The sequence below is a fragment of the Trichomycterus rosablanca genome, chromosome 17 (assembly GCF_030014385.1).
Source record: "Trichomycterus rosablanca isolate fTriRos1 chromosome 17, fTriRos1.hap1, whole genome shotgun sequence".
Classification (NCBI taxonomy): domain Eukaryota; kingdom Metazoa; phylum Chordata; class Actinopteri; order Siluriformes; family Trichomycteridae; genus Trichomycterus; species Trichomycterus rosablanca.
In genome coordinates, this window is record NC_086004.1 from 24,215,950 (window position 1) to 24,235,443 (window position 19,494).

General features: G+C 39.0%; 1 protein-coding gene across 1 annotated transcript in view; it reads right to left on the reverse strand.

Annotated features, from left to right (window-relative positions):
- The window catches only part of nkpd1 (NTPase, KAP family P-loop domain containing 1), a 35,093-nt gene extending 16,519 nt beyond the window's left edge, over positions 1–18,574 (reverse strand). The window contains exons 1-5 of the mRNA XM_063013436.1: positions 18,518–18,574; positions 16,761–16,833; positions 15,260–15,388; positions 10,091–11,862; positions 8,885–9,100 (exon numbers count right to left, since the gene is read on the reverse strand). Coding sequence (XP_062869506.1) covers positions 8,885–9,100; positions 10,091–11,862; positions 15,260–15,388; positions 16,761–16,833; positions 18,518–18,574 — 2,247 coding nt within the window. The remainder of the gene's footprint in view (positions 1–8,884; positions 9,101–10,090; positions 11,863–15,259; positions 15,389–16,760; positions 16,834–18,517) is intronic.
- Positions 18,575–19,494: the final 920 nt, after the last annotated feature.

The window sequence follows — 19,494 nt, forward strand, 5'->3', positions numbered from 1 at the left end:
CAGTATAAACTCTGCTTATCAGCTGTGCCAATGTTAACTAAGCTTTAATATACTTGCCTGCATCTCTATTTTTTAATCAGTGTGTTTACATTCTACATAGTACATTCTCGTGTCTACATTCTGATTGGTAAACTAATTCCCACTGTGGTTATGATCATCTTATTGTTCTACATTACTGCCACGTTTGCAATGTTACTTTGTTGTTTTGAACCAATAAATCGTGTGTGGCTTGTTGCTATGAAATTCGATGATGTATTTTTTACTTCAGTAAGTCACAATAAGCTTGCTGGTTATCGCTTAGCCATTGACTAATGTCAGAGAATTATAAATTGCCCAAATTTTCATCCCCAAACCACGTATTACATACTAAAAATATTTAAATAGTAACTAAGGTCTAATGATTGTGTAATAATTTAATGTATTCAGTACATCATGAGTGTAGCTTAGATCAGGGTTTTTCAAACTTTTTTCAAGCAACCCACATTTGCTCTGTACAATCTGGTCGCACTGTGGTTTACAAGATGTAACACAAAGTCTCTTTTCATATTTACATTTGCGGCATTTAGCAGACGCTTTTATCCATTCATCACTAAACATGCTTTAAGTAATTGAGGGTTAAGGGCCTTGCTCAGAAGCCCAAGACTTGGTGGTGGTGGGGCTTGAACCAGCAACATTCTGATCACTAGTCCTGTACCTTAACCTCTGAGCTACTACTGCCCCACTGTCTCTACAAGGGGGCGTTTGCATACAAGTTTATTTTATTATGATTATTTTTCTCTGCAAATCATTTTTTTGGCTTGCGAAAACCCCTGGCTTAGAACACAACCCTAAATGACTGACTGTATGCTGACAGATTTAGTTTGTAATAGGCATGAAGACCATAAACAACAGATTTCAGTTTGTTAAAGATGTATAGCTATAGTCAAAAGCAAAATGTAAAAAAAAAGTGCTGGATTGGGCACATTTGGACGGGAACTGATATCCACCGTTAGCCTGTCATTCATTTTTCCGCTGACCTAAGACACCTAATCTCAGCGTGTGATTAAATGACACATGAATACGCTGCGGTGTGTTCCATCAAAAGTTCAAACCTGGTTGTCGATTGTAACGAATGACCGAGCGTCGTTTTGATGCGTGGTTCTGAGCGCGTATGGCCTGTCAATACATCATTCCTATTAAAATCGATGGCAGCATTGAGTTTTTGACGGATGACTAAAGCGTCCATGTAAATTCAACCTACCTGCAGTCTCAGACCCCTCTCCCCCACAAATCTCCTGTACTGTCTGTCTGCCTGTCTATCTTTTATTTCTGCACAGTTATGGATGACCAAGCTGGGCAGCTGAGTTTTAGTCAGTAAGGTGTGAAAAATCATGTGTGTGTGTGTGTGTGTGTACGGTAGGAAACCCGGCAGTGCTACCCACAGATCAACCTCACCGCCGGCACAGTGTCTTCTGTTACACCGGCAGCCCTCAAGGGCCTTTATTCATCTCACTTTCTCTCTCGCTCTGTCCATCCTCTGTCTCTTACTCTTCCTCTCTTTCACACAAACACACACACACTTATGTAACCTGTCAGGTCAGCTTCTTCTATACCTCCCTCACTCACTCACAGCATCCCTGTGATGTGAAACCACCACATGCCAGGAACCTGCCCTCCGTAAGAGGAACTACAGGAAATATACGGCTTTCCATCGCTGTACACATAGTTCTCTTTTTCTCTTTTGTTCTAGCTACAGTGCATCTGAAGCCTGACTATGCATGTCTATTCTATGTATAGTCGTTACACGCTTTCTCTAAAACTAAGAATTAAGATTATTATAGCGCTGTGACTAGGCACAGTTCCTACTTTTGTGCTGTGTATACAATGTATACACAGTCAGTGTAGGCTAGTATATGTATAAGTAAGGCCCTACCTAATTCACAGCTGTGACAAATCGCATCACGGACCGTAAAATGAGCCTTTTTCCGTGTAATATGCAATTTGCTGTGAAATTCAAAATGTAAGGTTTGTGTTTAGCAATTTAACACTTGAAGAAGAGAAGCTCAGGTAAGCAGTGGATATGATATTTTGCTGCTGTGTGGTTGATCTGGGATGCAATGATAGCAAAGCATTATTAAATATTGAACTTTTTTGGGATTTTTTTGATGCGCATTTATTTAAAGTAAAACGGACAGCATAAATGTGATTGTGAGATTCTGCTGGCTTGTTTGATATAAATATTGTCAATATTAATTCAAATACAGCCTTGAAGTAATGCAAAATATAAACACTGTGTTTTTTAGACATACCGCACAGCCCTAGTTCAAACTCAACCCTTTTTCACCCTAAATGCGCATCTGATCATTACAAAGCTATATTGAGTCTGGTGTGCAGGGGACAAAAGGCAGGTCGTTCAGTCCATCACTGTCCAACCTTGTAAGGGCTCTTTTGAATTCATAGGCACAAATTCTTACAAACACACTCCAAAATCTAGTGGAAAGCCTTTTTAGAAAAGTGGAGACGAGGCAATATTAATGCCCATGTGTGGGGTATCTGTTTTACCTGTTGATAAAAGCAGGTTCAGTTTTTTTCTTTAAAACATTATTAATGCTGGAACACGTATTCATCAGAAGCATGCTGGCTGTCTCTATGGCAATAATGGGCACTTTTAGAAGCTGGCCGGCTCTCAAGCCCTAACAGGATCATGGATGCTTTTAATGACCATCCGGCCATGATCTTCTTACACACGCCGGCGGAGCTGCTGGGCCGCATTTGCAGGATTGAAATGGTCAATTAGGAGCTTGGTCACCGACCGCCATTACTGTCTAGCACTCGGTCTTCTGTATTCATTAAGACACCAGTGTCACCCTGGACTGCCAATTAGGACACATCCAAAGGACCCTGTCTGTCTGTCCAGGTGCATTTCATTCTCCAAATGGACAATTTGAAGGAGCATTTATACTGGTTTATCAGGAAAAAAGGCAGGTGGATGAAAATGGAGATATAAAAGATATAAAAGAGAACTGAGAGAAAACGTGAAATGCAAAAACACTTCAGCTGAATGCAGCTCAAGAGAAGAAATCCTTAATATCAGGTAGTGAGAGGAAGGATCCTGAAATTTCATTTTGCTGTCACAGTGGCTGAACCTCAGCTTCCTCCATACCTAATCTATCAAATAAAAGCTCAAGCAGACTGACACCTTGAGAAAGTAGGAAGGCAGAAATGGAGACGCAGCTGCTGGCTTTGGCAGGATTTTATGACAAAGAACCTTATATTTAGATTTTTATATATTATATTTATTTAGATTTAGATTTCTAATATTTATATTTATTTATTAATTAATTTATTCATTTTATTCTTTCCTGTACTACATTGCAATGTCGTTGTGTGATGTTTGAGATAACTGTAAATTGCTGCTATAACACCGCAATTTCCCTTCGAGGATCAATAAAGTAATTATCAATATGACAATTTTATTAAAATTAATGCACCGCACCCACCACAGCCCTGACCAGAATCAGGCAGATGGTAAAAGTGAAATCACTATCATCATTTTTGGCAATCAGATATCTGCACTTTTAATTTTTCATTAAAAGCTAATTAAAATCAATTATAGGCTATAACAATTACTCATTACTTACTTTTTGTGCCAACAACTCTGTGCCAAAACAGTTTGGCCTCTCTAATTAAATACATTATACCCATCAAGCTTTTTCAGGGCTATGGTTCCTCAATCTGTCTGTCGGGACAAATTTACAAATGTGCCTCGACCTTTTTAAAGGAGTCATTTACTGACTGCATCTGTGTTGAGATTCTCTGAAGGCTCAAATGTCTGCACACACGGTGTGAATCAAGCCCTGATCACTTTGTTAGTCTAAAATGCCCACAGAAATCTGCTCAGCTGGAAACGCTCAGTCTTGCTGCATCACAGGGCACTGACGATTAAGAAGAAAAGGTAATCATCGTAACCTGAAGCTAACAGGTAACAGGCTAATGACCCCTAGCAATGCCATGCCCACTGACTGCCCATGTTGATGTGGATCATAATTCTAAGATGATGCCAATCTGTTTACACGTTTTAAATTACATTATAAAAAGTCAATAATTTTCCAGGAAGGTATGAATTATTTAGAAGATCAATCAACCCGAAAGCTGCCACCTCACCCTACTTTTGCGCTCTTTATTGGCTTCCTGTGTCCGCCTGCATTCATTTTAAAACAACAATGTTGCCTACAAAGCCAAAAGAAAAGGACCGGCCCCGACCAAAGTCAAAGATTGTATCAAACCCTAAGCTTCAAGCCACAAGTCTGGCTCACTTGATACACCTATTAACGCTTAAAGAGGACATACACCGATCAGCCATAACATTAAAACCACCTCCTTGTTTCTACACTCACTGTCCATTTTATCAGCTCCACTTACCATATAGAAGCACTTTGTAGTTCTACAATTACTAAATGTAGTCCATCTGTTTCTCTGCATGCTTTGTTAGCCCCCTTTCACCCTGTTCTTCAATGGTCAGGACCCCCACGGGACCACCACAGAGCAGCTATTATTTGGGTGGTGGGTCATTCTCAGCACTGCAGTGACACTGACATGGAGGTGGTGTGTTAGTGTGTGTTGTGCTGGTATGAGTGGATAAGACACAGCAGCGCTGATGGAGTTTTTAAACACCTCACTGTCACGGCTGGACTGAGAATAGTCCACCAACCAAAAATATATCCAGCAACAGCGCCCCGTGGGCAGCGTCCTGTGACCACTAATGAAGGTCTAGAGGATGACCAACTCAAACAGCAGCAATGTCCGCTTTGCGTTGTGCCAAAACCTGTGATAAAATCGCAGTAACGCACGGTCTCTCGTGGCTTATTGCTTTAATTCACATATCTTAATTAATTAAACTGTAACTCACCGAACCAGCTAATATTTCCCCTCCTTGTTTTCTTAACAGTCTGGCACACAAGACCGTCAAGACCGTCACAAGTATTTTAGTACTTTATTTCAAGAAAATTGTTTTTATTTCACTGATGTGTTTGCTTTTCACCCTTGTAAAGCATTACAGATTTTCTCTAGGTTGAGCAAATTTCTTAAAGGAACAGGACTCGTTTTATTGTATACAATTATAAAACGCTGAATAGTACTAATGCTCTAACAGCACCTCTATATTTAGTCATTATTCTTTACAATTCTAATATGTATTGATATTATTATTATTATTGTTGTTGTTATTGTTGATGATGATGTTTACTTAAATGTTGTAGAGACTGACTCTACCTGCAAATATCTGCTTATGATGGAATGTTTCAAAACGGTGTAAAAAATCTATTAAAATTTCACACTTATTTTACACTCATTTTGCTGTGGCACCCACGAGTCTTAACCTGTGAATTCATTATCACTGACCTTAGCTAAGGCCAGATTTTTTTGATGTTTCTTCTGAAATCGTTTGTGACCTCCTCCTAAATGAGCTCTCACAGAAGCTTTAAAATAAATTTTTGCAGTCAAACCACTTCTGGATTGAAGTACCCTTTTAGGTGCCCTTTATTTGGAGTTAATGGCTCAGGCTGTGGGTCAATAATATTGGCAGTGCTGGGCAATAACATTGCTTTTAAATAGACTAGTGCACAAGTATGTTTTTTAATCCAGGACCAAAATAATATTAGAAAAGCTTCATGCGTTGTTTGTTACGTTTCCTCTGAGCCTTGTTTTCTTAATAAAAAAAATAAAAAAAACTATGGACATATGTACGGTTAAAACCTTATTTTAAATGGGCCGCTCAGGTGGCGCAGCTGTAAAAACACACACTGGAACCAGAGCTGGGATGAGTGGCCACATGAACAACTATTGGCCTGTTGTTCAGATATGGGTGGGATTAAGCCGGATAGGGTCTCTCTCTCATAACTAATGCAATACGACCTCTGCTGGCTGATTGATGGCGCCTGCACAGAGATGAGAAAAGAGTGCTCTCAGGGTGCGTCTCTCCATATACAGTGCTGAGCTGCACTGCACTCGTCAAAGTGTAAGTGATAAGATGCATACTGCCCACGTGTCGGAGGAGCTTTGTTCTCCTCAATCAGAGCGGGGATCGGCATTGGTGGAGAGGAAGCATGATGCAGTCGGGCAACTGGACGTGCTAAAAGAGAGAAAAAGGGGAGAAAATTCATTAAAAAAACTTATTTTAAATACCAGGATCATGAATAATGTATATAAATATTCATGATAGAAATGTTCCCACATCACCAGCCATTAATGAAAGTATTTGTTTATGTTTAATTCAATAACTCAGAGGAGTTTCTACAAACTTTTGGGCATTTAATCCTTATTCATATGATTTGTGACTTAGCTCAAGTGCCAAGAGTAAAAAAAGAAAATAAAGGAATATAATATATAGAGGGCTACCTCTCACAAGCAAAAAATAAATAAAAATATTAATATTATTATATGAGTAAAAATTTGAAAATACATCTTCAGTCAGCAAGTAAGATGTGTTTTTTATTCAGGGCTTTCCTGCCATAAAAATACACTATCATAAGTAATGCAATCCTTTTGGATTATGGCCAGCAGTGCACAGTGCTGATCCTTAATTCTAGCTTTGCCTGCTTATGAAAAAAATGCCCTGTTAGCCCAGCTGAAAATCTTGGCGTACGTATGCCAAAGAAAGCCATATTTATTATCTTCACCCATCCTTACAGCAAGAGCAAGACGGGGATGTCAAGGATGTGATGTAATCAGAGCCTGTACAAAATTGAGTTCAACTGAACATATAATTCATGAACCGCATTTTAAGGTCTGCTATCAAAAGCAATTCCACTTATTTATGAAGGCTTTCACATGGTGGTTTACATGAAATCAAGCTCCAATATATGAGTGAGGGAATATGGAACGTAGTGGGCCATCAAATGAGGATAGTGCAAGGAAAATCCATTCAGTTTAAATGCAGCTGTCCATCTTTGACCAACCTGAAAGTATAAACAGGTGGAAATAGACCTTTTACTATGCAAAGGACCATAAAGTGTAAAAGCAATTTACACAAGATCTTATTCTTATTCATATAACAGCTGCCTGATTTACACCAAAACATCCTTTTTAAAACGCCAGTCGTAGCTATTGCTTTGTAAAGAGATCCTGATATTCTGGATCCAGGCATAGACTGAAGAGATCAAAAATTGTAATTAGATTAGTAATTTAGCTAAGTCTTGGCACTGGAAGTTTGTTGACTGTCTGCCTCTCCTGTCAAGCTACTGTTAACAAGCTGAGCTTGCTCCACTTTAAATCAAGTGGCTAGAACTCAGCCAGAATGGCCTGATGGTGGCACTACAGTGCAGCATAAAACTTCAAGATCCATATCTCCTACCCTGTATGACGTGAGACATTTTATCCCCTTATAACTTGTCTCATGCTCACTGTGTGTGTATATATAACCCTGTTTTTTAACCAAAGAAATTTGCTTGCTTATAGGTCTTATATCATCTTTTTATCATACTTTTTTCTTTCTTTTTTGCAGGACTGCATTTGATTGATGGTCTCACATAGTATGGATGAATTATGTCATCTCCAAGTCATATCCCTCTCTGGTAACGGTAAGTAATGACTACACCCTGAAACACCATTGATCTGCTTCTCACTTTAAGGTACCTTCTGTCCTATTTGCCCCACAGCCATACCTCAGTAATTATCCTGTCAGGCTACTAAAATTGTCCTTTCGTCCTCTAAATATCCAACTATATAAAATATGTGTATAGATAGATCAGTGTGGCGATGAGAAAACACAAGGTATTTGGAGCAGAAAATCTTTCTAATGAGCTGCTAGTATTTAGGTCCAACTATCGTACAGGTGAGGTCTATAGGCAAACAAATACTGACTGGTGTGTTTTGGTCAGCCATTGTTTACCTTAATTTTGCTGTAATTACAAGCCTTCATCGATGTTTATCTATTGATTCATTATTCACATCTAGTCCAGGGCATAATGATGGTGCAGCTAAAAGACTGGGTGCCTCTTAGCAGCAGGACGTCTGGGAACCTTAGTTTGATTCTCATCTTCAGTCAATATGTGTGAAGAGCTTGACATGTTCTCTCCATGTACTAATTTTCTCCAGGTTCTGTTTCCACCTTTTAGAAACACTCAAGATGTCAATTGGCAGCTCCCACTAGGTATAAGTGAGTGTGTGTTGCCCTGCAATAGATTGACGTTCTGTTCAAATTAATTCTTTTCTTATGTCTAGTATTTTTAGGTGATGCCAGAAACACTGACCCTGCCCAGGATGGAGTGATTAATAAAAGAATGAAACAAAATGTACTGTATTTGTAACAAATTTTGTGTCTAAGCAGTTTGAAGACTCAACAGGCACAGACAACTAGGGGTTTTATTGATAACAATACAGACAGTAATGTGAATGCAGAGACTACACACATGTTGGTAATAATTTATTATGATAACCCACTTACAAAAAGTCTGCAACCTTAATAAGATTCTGTATTATTTATAATTAATCTAGTTCAAAATGCTGCACAGCAACATGGTTACTGCTTTGAAAAGATGTTCTATGTCATATGTATGTTATCTCTGTGACTATGTGGGTTTTCCCCAGGTTCTCTGGTTCTCTCCCAAATCATGCAAGTGGATTGGCTGCTCTATATTGCTCTGAAGTCTAAAGTGAGTAAATATGCAGATGTGGTTGCCCTGTAAAGACTTGGTGCCCTGTCCAGGGTTTCTCCACTTACTTTCAAGTGGCACCAGACCCACTGTGATTTGATGATTAAATAAATAATTGATTAAGTAAAAAAAGGTTTTATGCAAACAAGACAGTGATCCAAAAAAAGTGTAAATCAACAACATGATGATTAGAGCTGGATATTTAAGACACATTATTATGAATTCCCACTATTCAAATGAGAGGTGCAAATTACATTGGTATTGGAGATCACTGGCTCTGATTTAGGTACATTCATTCGATAACCTGACATGACCCCAAGAAAATGAATCGTAAAAGAAGTCCATTCCCCAAGAGTCATTTGCATAACTTCCTTCAGATCGGCTGGATCAGCTATGAGCAGCGTCTGGCCATTTAAATGGTTTTTCTTTACAATCTCGGAGTACTTCTCTGGTAGCCCTAGCTTGGACAGCTGTAGAGGATAAAAATACATAATATTAATCAATACGTAAATATTAATGGAAATAACATTAGTCATGGGTGAGATAAGTAAAATGCTAAGTGTTCTGTATCTCAGTCTTGTACATTACTGAATAGGAATGGTTACTTGGTTTCAGTGCTAAGGCTTTTTCCAGAAGAGTGAACACTGTAATAGCTTTAATGTGTCATTATCAGGTTTGTGCATTTAGCCATGTAGTGTAGTGTAATAATTTAAGTGACTCAATGTACACCGATCAGCCATAACATTAAAACCACCTCCTTGTTTCTATACACATTGTCCATTTTATCAGCTCCACTTACCATATAGGAGCACTTTGTCTTGTTTGTGTTTTCTACAATTACTGACTGTAGTCCATCTGTTTCTCTGCATACTTTTTTAGCCTGCTTTCTCCCTGTTCTTCAATGTTCAGGTGGTGGATCATTCTCAGCACTGCAGTGACAATGCCATGGTGGTGGTGTGTCAGTGAGTGTTGTGCTGGTCTGAGTGGATCAGTCACACTAGCGCTCCTGGAGTTTTTAAATACAGTGTCCACTTACTGTCCACTCTATTAGAGACTCCTACGTAGTTGATCCACCTTGTAGATGTAAGGTCAGAGACGATCGCTCGTCTATTGCTGCTGTTTGAGTTGGTCATCTTCTAGACCTTCATCAGTGGTCACAGTGGTTTTTGGTTGGTGGACTATTCCCAGTCCAGCAGTGACAGTGAGGTGTGGCAGTGGACAGTGAGTGTAGCAACAAGGAGGCGGTTTTAATGTTATGGCTGATCTGTGTATATTTTTGTCCCAAAATATTTTCTTGAAGGGCTTTTTGGCCATTGCTAAATGATTTTGTAATCGTTTAGTCATAGAATTAAAAAAGACCTGTTGCAAAAACCTTCTAAATGCTTAAACTGCCATGCCACTGCATTTTGTCTCTTAAAGGTTTATCTTATGTTGTGAGTGGAAAAAGTGAGTTCACTAACCTCATTGCAAACATCCTCAACAGTCATGCTGAACAACATCCTTTGAGACAAATTTTTGAAAGTACTTCTCCCCGTTCCTCTCACAGTGTTGCTCTGTCTAATCCTGGCTAATTCATTCTTAATGGAATGATCCAAGTTAACAGTGTATTTCATAAAGTTATATGCCTCCCATACTGTGAATTTGTAATCCTTTTTGAGGAATATCTCGAACAACTCAGGATCGTCATCTCTTTCCAGGAACTTCTCCACCTCATTCCTAATGACATGGAGCTCAAATCTGTGCTCAGTGAACACATTCCACAGAGTCTTGCTGTGATCAAAGTCAATCTCACTTTCACTGCTCTGTACAGTCTGGTGTTCATCCTCCGCACACTGAAGTATCCAGCTTAGTCTACAAGGCCAGCGGTCCACCAAGACAATCCAAGCAGCGACAGATTCAGGATGTGGAACATCACCTAGGAGAGCCTCCCTGACCACAATGGAGACTCTGATGGAGTTGATTACCCTCCTCATGGACACTGTGTTTTCGGAAATGTAGGTTTGAAGCTTACTCTGGTTATGCAAGAAAATGCTCCTGAATGCATCCTGGATTAAACTTTCAACTTTGTTCTTATTATATGAATGGGGATGAGTATTGCTTTGTCCAAAGGAACTCTCATAGACCTCCTCGTGTGGGTTGCTCTCTAACAAGGAGTCACGTTCTACAGAAGGCGTGGTCTTTATGTAAGGTGAATCCAAAACCTCATTTTGTGCACCACTAAGCATTGCAGAACGTCCCTCTGTGATATTTTCAAAGACTTGGCATTTTGACTCATTACACAGAGTTGGGACAGTGAAGGGAAGTGTAATGATGCGGTCCAAGAATCCATATGCTTGGTCATTTTTACTGAAGCAACCATCTGCCTGGTCTACTTTTTGAGCAAGCACTTCTGGATCAATTGCCACCAAGGAAATGAAGGGACTTTCTTCATCAGATAGAAGAATATTAATGGCATCCAAGACGCCAACAATTTTCGTTGGGGTGCAGCGGTCCAAATTGGTGATCTCCAGCATGACTCTTATCCTCCGTTGTTCAAAGAGTTCCATGAAGTGAATAAAGCACGAGAGAAGCCTCATCTCCTTTCGGATTTCATGCATTAAACCCAACTGCTCGCTGACTTTATTGTTGTCCAAAGCTTTTCTGACATTAGCATCCTGATTAAAAATAAGGTTTTTTACCAACATGAAAATAAATCTCACTGCTCCAGCAGCAGGTAGTCCTAACATCGCAATGGCAAAAGTGTCCAACACTGCATGGCTTTCATCAATACCCATGTCTTCTTCATGCTTTCTGCTAGAAAACTCAATAATAATAATCGGTACCAGAACAAAGAGCGAAACCATGAGTAACATAAGCACCAGCGCCCAGAGTGGGCAGCAGCAGAACTTCTTGGACCTCCAATCATTTGAGCTAACTTCTATCTTCTTTTTTCTTGAATCCTTTCGTGGGTCATACTGAGCTACTCGGAAGAGGCTGAGCTGAAGCCTGCCAAAGCTGTCTTGAAGAGATTGGCACAGCTGCATCACTAAGCCAGCCCAAAGCATGTCACTGCCTGCAAAGTGCCAAGCACTGAAGCTGACGAACACATAGCGGGGGCAGTCCCAGCTCTGTTTTTTAACTGTCCACACAGGTCGATAGAAAAGGAGACGGAAGATAAGTGAAATCAGGCTGCCGATATTGTTCGAGCCCTTGCTGTTTTGGTTTTTTGTCTTTGCCTCCTCATCCATGTAACCTGTGGGGAAAAAAAGACCAAGTGGTGATGGGAGGAATTATTGGGTGCTTTTGGTACCAAGTTTTGTTCAAGAAGAATATTTGTAGTGTCAGTAACAATGAAACTACTGCAAACTGTGTGGTGCAACATCGTATTCCTGGTAAGAGACAATGCTACTAGGTTAATTGTAACATTAGATTAAATAAAAAAAATAAATTATATATATATACAGTATATATAACCTTTTAAAATTAAAGTTGTTCTGAGTGTAAAATTTTTACAATATTTGTGCAACTCCATAATAATGGTCATGGTTTATAAATGGTTAAAATGAGGTGTCCAGCAATCACAAACCTTTGGCTATATATGGTGTGTTCAAAAACCTAGTGAGCTCCCTTGCTGTCTTACTGCCTACATAAGTAGCTGCCTAAGTAGAGAGGATTCTAATAAGTCATCGACTTAATAGAGTGGGGTTATTCGAACGCACTAGACAGCGATTCCATCAGTTTTCGCTTACTAAGCTAACACAGTTAGCCTCATGCCATTCAAACCAATTGGATGGGGTGGCACATCGAGCTAGCATTTCAGCTAACATCTCCCTCCATGTACCGAAAACGGTTAAATTTGCTGACAAGCCCGAATTTGCAATGACACTTGTGCAAGTTTATTCAAATTAAAAATCAATAATAATTTATTTACATTTTTACATAACTACGCACCATCGGCCATATTTCTGAGAAAAGTTGTTCCGCACTGAATGCTGGGATTGCCTTCACCACAAGGCAGCATCTGATGCTCCCTTATTATTCACTCAAAATACCAGTCAAATTTAAGATATCTTGCTAGGGAGCATTTTAGGGCATCTAAGAATTCGAACAGCCTCCTTCTCGAGGGCACGCGTAGGATGACGTAAAATGCTGTCTATGTAGAGAGCTCACTAGGTTTTCGAACACACCCATAGTGTATGACAAAATATACGTAATAAAGTGTCTTTATTTGTCATATATACATATACAGATGTACAGTACAACGAAATTCTTTCTTCGCATATCCCAGCTTGTTTGGAAGCAGGGGTCAGAGCGCAGGGTCAGCCATTATACGGCACCCCTGGAGCAAAGAGGGTTAAGGGCCTTGCTCAAGGGCCCAACAGTGGCTGCATGGCAGAGCTGTGATTCGAACTCTCAACCTTTCAGTTGATATCCCAAACCTCTATCCACTAGGCCATCACTGTCCCCCATACAGCGACCCAAACATACAGCAAACCCAGAAAAAAAGGATATTTGTTAACTATCCTTTATCTTATTGAACCAGATTATCTGTGACAGATCTTTTTTGCCTTTTCAGCACAGTCCACACATTTTTGATAGGCCTTCCCTGTCAAAACTCAATTTTAGCATTATTTAGCCTTTCGAAATCTAGTTCTGACATGTGTATGTCGGAACACCAATTGTTAATAATATTCAACCTCATGGCTGATGATTTTGAAATGTGTTTAAGAATTTACAGAAAGCTTGTGTTCTTTTTTTCTCTGATGTACTAGTTACACTGGAAGCAGAACAGCCCTTGTACAGAATATTACTGTTAAAATTTAATGTAAAGCTTTCCTGACAGTGAGACCTCGGTTTTCAGCAGCTTCTAACTCATAGCAGATTTTCTTTCTTTTTTTATTTGATGTTTCTTGGATTACCTCTGACCATCCTGACAAATATTCTTATAGCAGAAGCTGACAGTTCTTTTCTAACCTTGGCAAAATACCTCTGTTCTATGTACTTCAAACTGAAACATATGCTTGTAAAGCTAATATTGGGAGCTAAAGTTGTGAAGAAATGCTGATTTCTTGAACTCTGTAAAAACTTTTTAGCTGAACTATTTCATTGTAATGTCTGTGCCTCAGGTGTGATTAAACGAGCTATTTATACACTGTGTTTATAACCACAAGGAAGTTAATCAGTCAATCATGATCAATTACAAGTGTAATGGGGCGGATCGCATCTCAGTGTAGCCCTGTACTTTCAAGAATTAAAAGTTAATGTTCCTTAATCCAAGAATAAGCTAAAAACCACAAACAGAAAAGTAAGGCAGTTGCCAAAATTATAGCAACAACCAAAGTAACAAATGAAAGGCAAAAACCATTTGCAGTCCACAGTGGATTTGCAGCCCACAGTGGAGACAGTGTATAGGAAGGAGATGCAGAAATACGATAGTTCTCTGTAAAAGAGTAAAGAAAGAAACACAAAACAAGGTGGGGACGGCATGAGTGGTACCCCACTACAAGGTCTGGGGCAGCTCGCTTATCCACAGCGGTTCATAATGCCCCGAAAAGTGTCACCACCAACTGAGTTCCCAGAAAAAGGCAAAGCCAGACTGGATCAAACCTGGTATCAAGTTGTCAAAGAAAAGCAGGTTTCTAAACAAAAAACACTGGCAAATCTATGAGGAAGAACCCGTGATAAATAGAAACACTTCCACCTGGAGCAAGTTAAGGTTTAACAAGGCATAGATGAGTGTCAGTTAAAAGAAACTGATACGTCATTCATCTGCGCCTTCATGCCCCCTCTGCGGGCTATATTTAGCAACTTCCGTATCTTCATGGCTGGTGGGTCTGTTGCAGCAAGAAATTAGAAGCCAAATTACAAAGGTAATTTGCATTATCTAACTTTCTGTGTCACCAAATTAATAATCTAAGTTGCTGTATGTATAATGTTGTATAATTCTGTAATTACATATGTGTATTCTGTTGCCAATTAAATATATGCAAACACTACATACACAAGCAAGCCAAAAGCTGAACTGGGACTAGACAAAAGAAAACCCAGACAACACAGGGACAGCATCAAAGAAGAAAGAGTATCTGGATGCAGCTGCGCTTTCTACTCAGTCCACCATTAATTTACAACCTAAACACTTGCCAGAGAACCAGACAGATGGTACCCAGCAAAACAGGCATGTAAAAAAGACTCCATACTCAAGTTCAGAATATGTTCATGTAACAGCTACACACAGGAATGTCTACCAAAAACTAAAAGCTGCCACGCCACTACTGGACACAACTCAAGCCACAGATGGCCTCATATGCCAGCTACAACACAGGAATAAGGAATGCTGCCACTGTTTACAAGCTTGGCACCTGAGAACCAGAACAATATACCTCCAGAAAGAGAGCCAGTAGGAGAAGACAGGTAGATAGTCAGCCTGCCAGTCAGACAAGCAAGCAGACCAACAATTAAAGGACTCAGAGTTGAGTCACAATCAAACCTATTAAAGTTCCCCCACAGCAGCAGTAAGTAACATTTAATAAGACACAGGGAAAGTAAAGTTCTTTTGAATTTCCCTTTAAAGCATTTCGTCAAGGCTGGGAACAGCAGGTGTACATCCTCAAGGAAATGACAGATCTGAATGGTAATATAAGATTACTTACCTTTGATGCTTTTGAGGATCATTTTGATCCTGCTGTGACATGATGAGTACAAACCCACAGTGATTGGCGAGTCCACTTCAGTTAACGTTTTGTATAAAGCATAGGCATACACATGATCTGAAGATACGTCTGTCAACAAACAATAAAATTAATTGAGCTTTAATGGGAACAGTCATAATTGGCTATTTTTATTCAGTCCAACCCTGCTTGACACAGACACAGTAAGGCCATTATACACTGATCAGCCATAACATTAAAACCACTTACCACATAGGAGCGCTTGTAGTTCTAAAATTACTGACTGTAGTCCATCTGTTTCTCTAGATACCTTTTTTAGCCTGCTTTTTTATACAGAGCATATGGTATTATTTAGGTGGTAGATGATTCTCAGCACTGCAGTGACACTGACATGGTGGTGGTGTGTTAGTGTGTGTTGTGCTGGTATGAGTGGATCAGACACAGCAGCACTGCTGGAGTTTTTAAATACCGTGTCCACTCACTGTCCACTCTATTAGACAATCCTACCTAATTGGTCCACCTTGTAGATGTAAAGTCAGAGACGATCGCTCATCTATTGCTGCTGTTCAAGTTGGTCATCTTATAGACCTTCATCAGTGGTCACAGGACGCTGCCTACGGGGCACTGTTGGATATATTGGATATATTTTTGGTTGGTGGACTATTCTCAGTTCAGCAGTGACAGTAAGGTGTTTAAAAACGCCAGCAGCGCTGCTGCGTCTTATCCACTCATACCAGCACAACACACACTAACACACCACCACCATGTCAGTGTCACTGCAGTGGTCTGATCCACCACCCAAATAATACCTGCTCTGTAGTGGTCCTGGGAGAGTCCTGACCATTGAAGAACAGCATAAAAGGGGGCTAACAAAGCATGCAGAGAAACAGATGAACTACAGTCAGTAATTGTAGAACTACAAAGTGCTTCTATATGGTAAGTGGAGCTGATAAAATGGACACTGAGTGTAGAAACAAGGAGGTGGTTTTAATGTTATGGCTGATTGGTGTAAGATTTGATAAAAGGGAAAATCTGTAGCATGACACCTTTTTTAAACATAAAAATAAGCAACAATTTATTTTTATATTGACATTTTCACAAAGCACTAGTTCAGTAACAGCTAATACGGTGGTGGCCTGCTAAACAAGCAAATATTAGCCAGTCAAAGAAGCCATTGTGGTTAAGAATCAGTTCAGGTTCAGTTTCTGGGTAAAGATTACAAATCACTTAAACTGTGGCATGTACTCCTATGGAACAAAGTCCTCATACAAACACAATAAAGATATTTAATGAGTTCAAGGGTGGTGTAGTGCAAATATTGAGTAGGCGAGGGCGAGAAAAGGCATTTAGAAATACTAAGCCGTCCACGAAAGTGTGGCTTTACAGCTGCAAAGGTCAGTATAAGTCCATATATACAGTATATATATATTTCTACATTTCTATATACTGTAAGATATACTATACTATATACTATATACTGTACCTCTTGCCATCATTAGCAGCTCTGTGGCTTTTCGTATACAGCAAACATGAACAATATCTCTCCTCCAGCTCTGCTAAAAATGAGAAAATGTAGTGGTTAGATTTATTTGGAAACGCTTTTGTTTTAATGTCCATTAATATGATTTGTTATAAATAAGATTATGCTTGGATGCATGACTCCCCTGCAGAAGCAGAAGAAGAATTCTATTACGAGGAATTGCATTTATTTAATCCTACCAAGGTAAAGCTGTATTAGATCATACACCGCCAAATAAAGCATATACATTCTAAACAGAATCTCAGTAACAAGACTTCTCATGAGATTTAAGAAGAATGTACAACTATAACTACAAATGTTGGGTTTTTTTTGGAATACGTGAGTAAAATGACAATATAAAAAATAAAAACTTACCTCTTATGAAGTGTTCTCAAAGTTAAGAGCCATACTCACATCATTGTCTATTTGTTTAAGCAATAGAACGTTAGATGCAGTGTATCTTGAAAAAAAAAAAAAAACAGAACTATAATTACTAAGTGCTGTAGATCATCACAGCCGGGTTGTTGTTCTTGATAATACATGGCCTGTGTAACACTGTGCTACTGCATTTATACACCAACACAGCAAATGAAAGTGAAGTCTAAAGCAAGGAAGTGCAACAACATGAATTCCACCACAAGAGGCTTACAGCTAGAGCTGAGAGTAGAGTTTGCATCCCTTCAGATTTTACAATGAAGATTCACATTTTAACATTTACATTTAACATTTACATTTAACATAGACTGAATTTTTTTTTTATCTGTGTTTAAAGAAAAATGTATCTAAGTTTATCTGTGTTAGGTTAAGTAACATGTATGTAACATGTTAGGTAATTGACATGTAATGTAGGATGGAATGAAGGACACAAACACCAGTAGCTGCTTTTTAAATCCGTGCTTTGTTTATTTTACACATGTATAATACACAAATTAGGAACAGGGACAACACAGGTGTACAACTGTATTGGTTGGCTATGTCCAATGGTTCAATATTACAGAGAATGAATCAAGGGTTAAAAATCATGTATCAACTGTAGTGAGTAACTCTGGGTTTGGCTCTTTAGCCCCAAAGCCACGGTGGACAACAGATGGTGCCAAAGTACAGAAAATAACAAAACTACTAAACTGCCTAACCAAGACTAATCCTCAATCAGAAGTACATCCAGCGGCACCCGCCCCTTACCTAGTTCCTAGACAATCAAACAACTACGGTGTGTGTGTGTGTGTGTGTGTGCATAGGTGTGCCCCAAACTTGCTTGTCCACACGTCACTGGGAAAACAGGATAGAGAGAACATGAGAGAGAGCGACAAAATTAGATTCAGGGAGGTACTAGTTACATAAAACAATTCAACAGCCAACATAGTAACACAGTCTAAAACAAAACTACTTGCAACCAAAGTCTCAAAGCCAAAATGCCTCTCCTCCTCAAGTCAGACTGTACTCAAGTAAACGTTACTTAGTTACTTTTTTAACAGGAGGGACATCATTTTCCAACAGAAGTTCATAGATGAATGATACAGCAGACTACACACAGCTCACTAGCCATGCAGTGCATATTAGCAGTTAATGTGTGGATTTAACCTCTATACACACCTAACAGACTGCAACTGCTGTTATCAATTCAAAACAGCATTATTTCTGTTTATCCTCAATCCTAAATCCTAAATCGCTGTTTAATGTTAGCATTATTTTATAGCTTGTTGAACTTGACACTAACTAACTTGCTTCAGGTCAATAGTGCCAACTAACATTAGCAATGTCTTAGCAATGGCAGGCATCAATGTCTTATGGGTAATTTGAGCAACTAAGCTACAATACTACCAATATTAACTATGACTGCAATGGTACAGGTATTATTTAACGTACCTCTACATGTTTGCGCAGGTTTGATGTCGAGTTTTTTATTGTTTTTTTTTAGTAACGGATGTTATTTAAAATGTAGAGAATTACAATTCTTAATACAAAACATACTTAAGTAAAAGTAAAATTACAGGTTGTAAAATCTAAGTACACAAAAAAACTACTCAATTACAGTAACGTGAGTAAATGTAATTCGTTACTTTCCACCTCTGGTCAGCAGCAACTCCTGATTGGCTCGCGACAGCACCTGTAGTAAAGTTTGATAGAGAGACAGAGAGAACAAACAAACAAACAAAAACAAACGTGCTTCTTTGCCACATCACAATCAGGTTTAAGTTAAATATTAGTTTGTCGATTTTTAGTTCGGTGTCATGTTGGGTCAGAAACCAACCTTATACAGCCGCCACAAAGCAGGCACACATTTTGGACCTAGTGCCAATCTTTTAAATGGCTTGGCTTAAACTATTTTTTATATTTTATATTTATATTATACATGGAGAAAACTCATAAATTTTGGAGGGACTTCAAGTTCCTGTTAATGTCACTATTTCACATTGCCAAGGGCTTAGAGGCTGCCAAGCACGAAGGAAGTACCTGCTCCAAAATCATCACTTAAAAGCTTACATTTTGTGTGCTCAGGTCAGGTGGATAAAGAAAAGAGAAAGCACAATCTTGTGGCCATATATTATACGAGGGTTCTTCAAAAACTCAATTTTAAAGAATTTCAAAATTAAATTACATAATTTTTCCAGCATCAGACCAATTACTCTGTTAAACTCATTTAGTTTGCAGATGACACCTGATAAGCCTCATCTGTAAAACCAACAAATCTGCTACA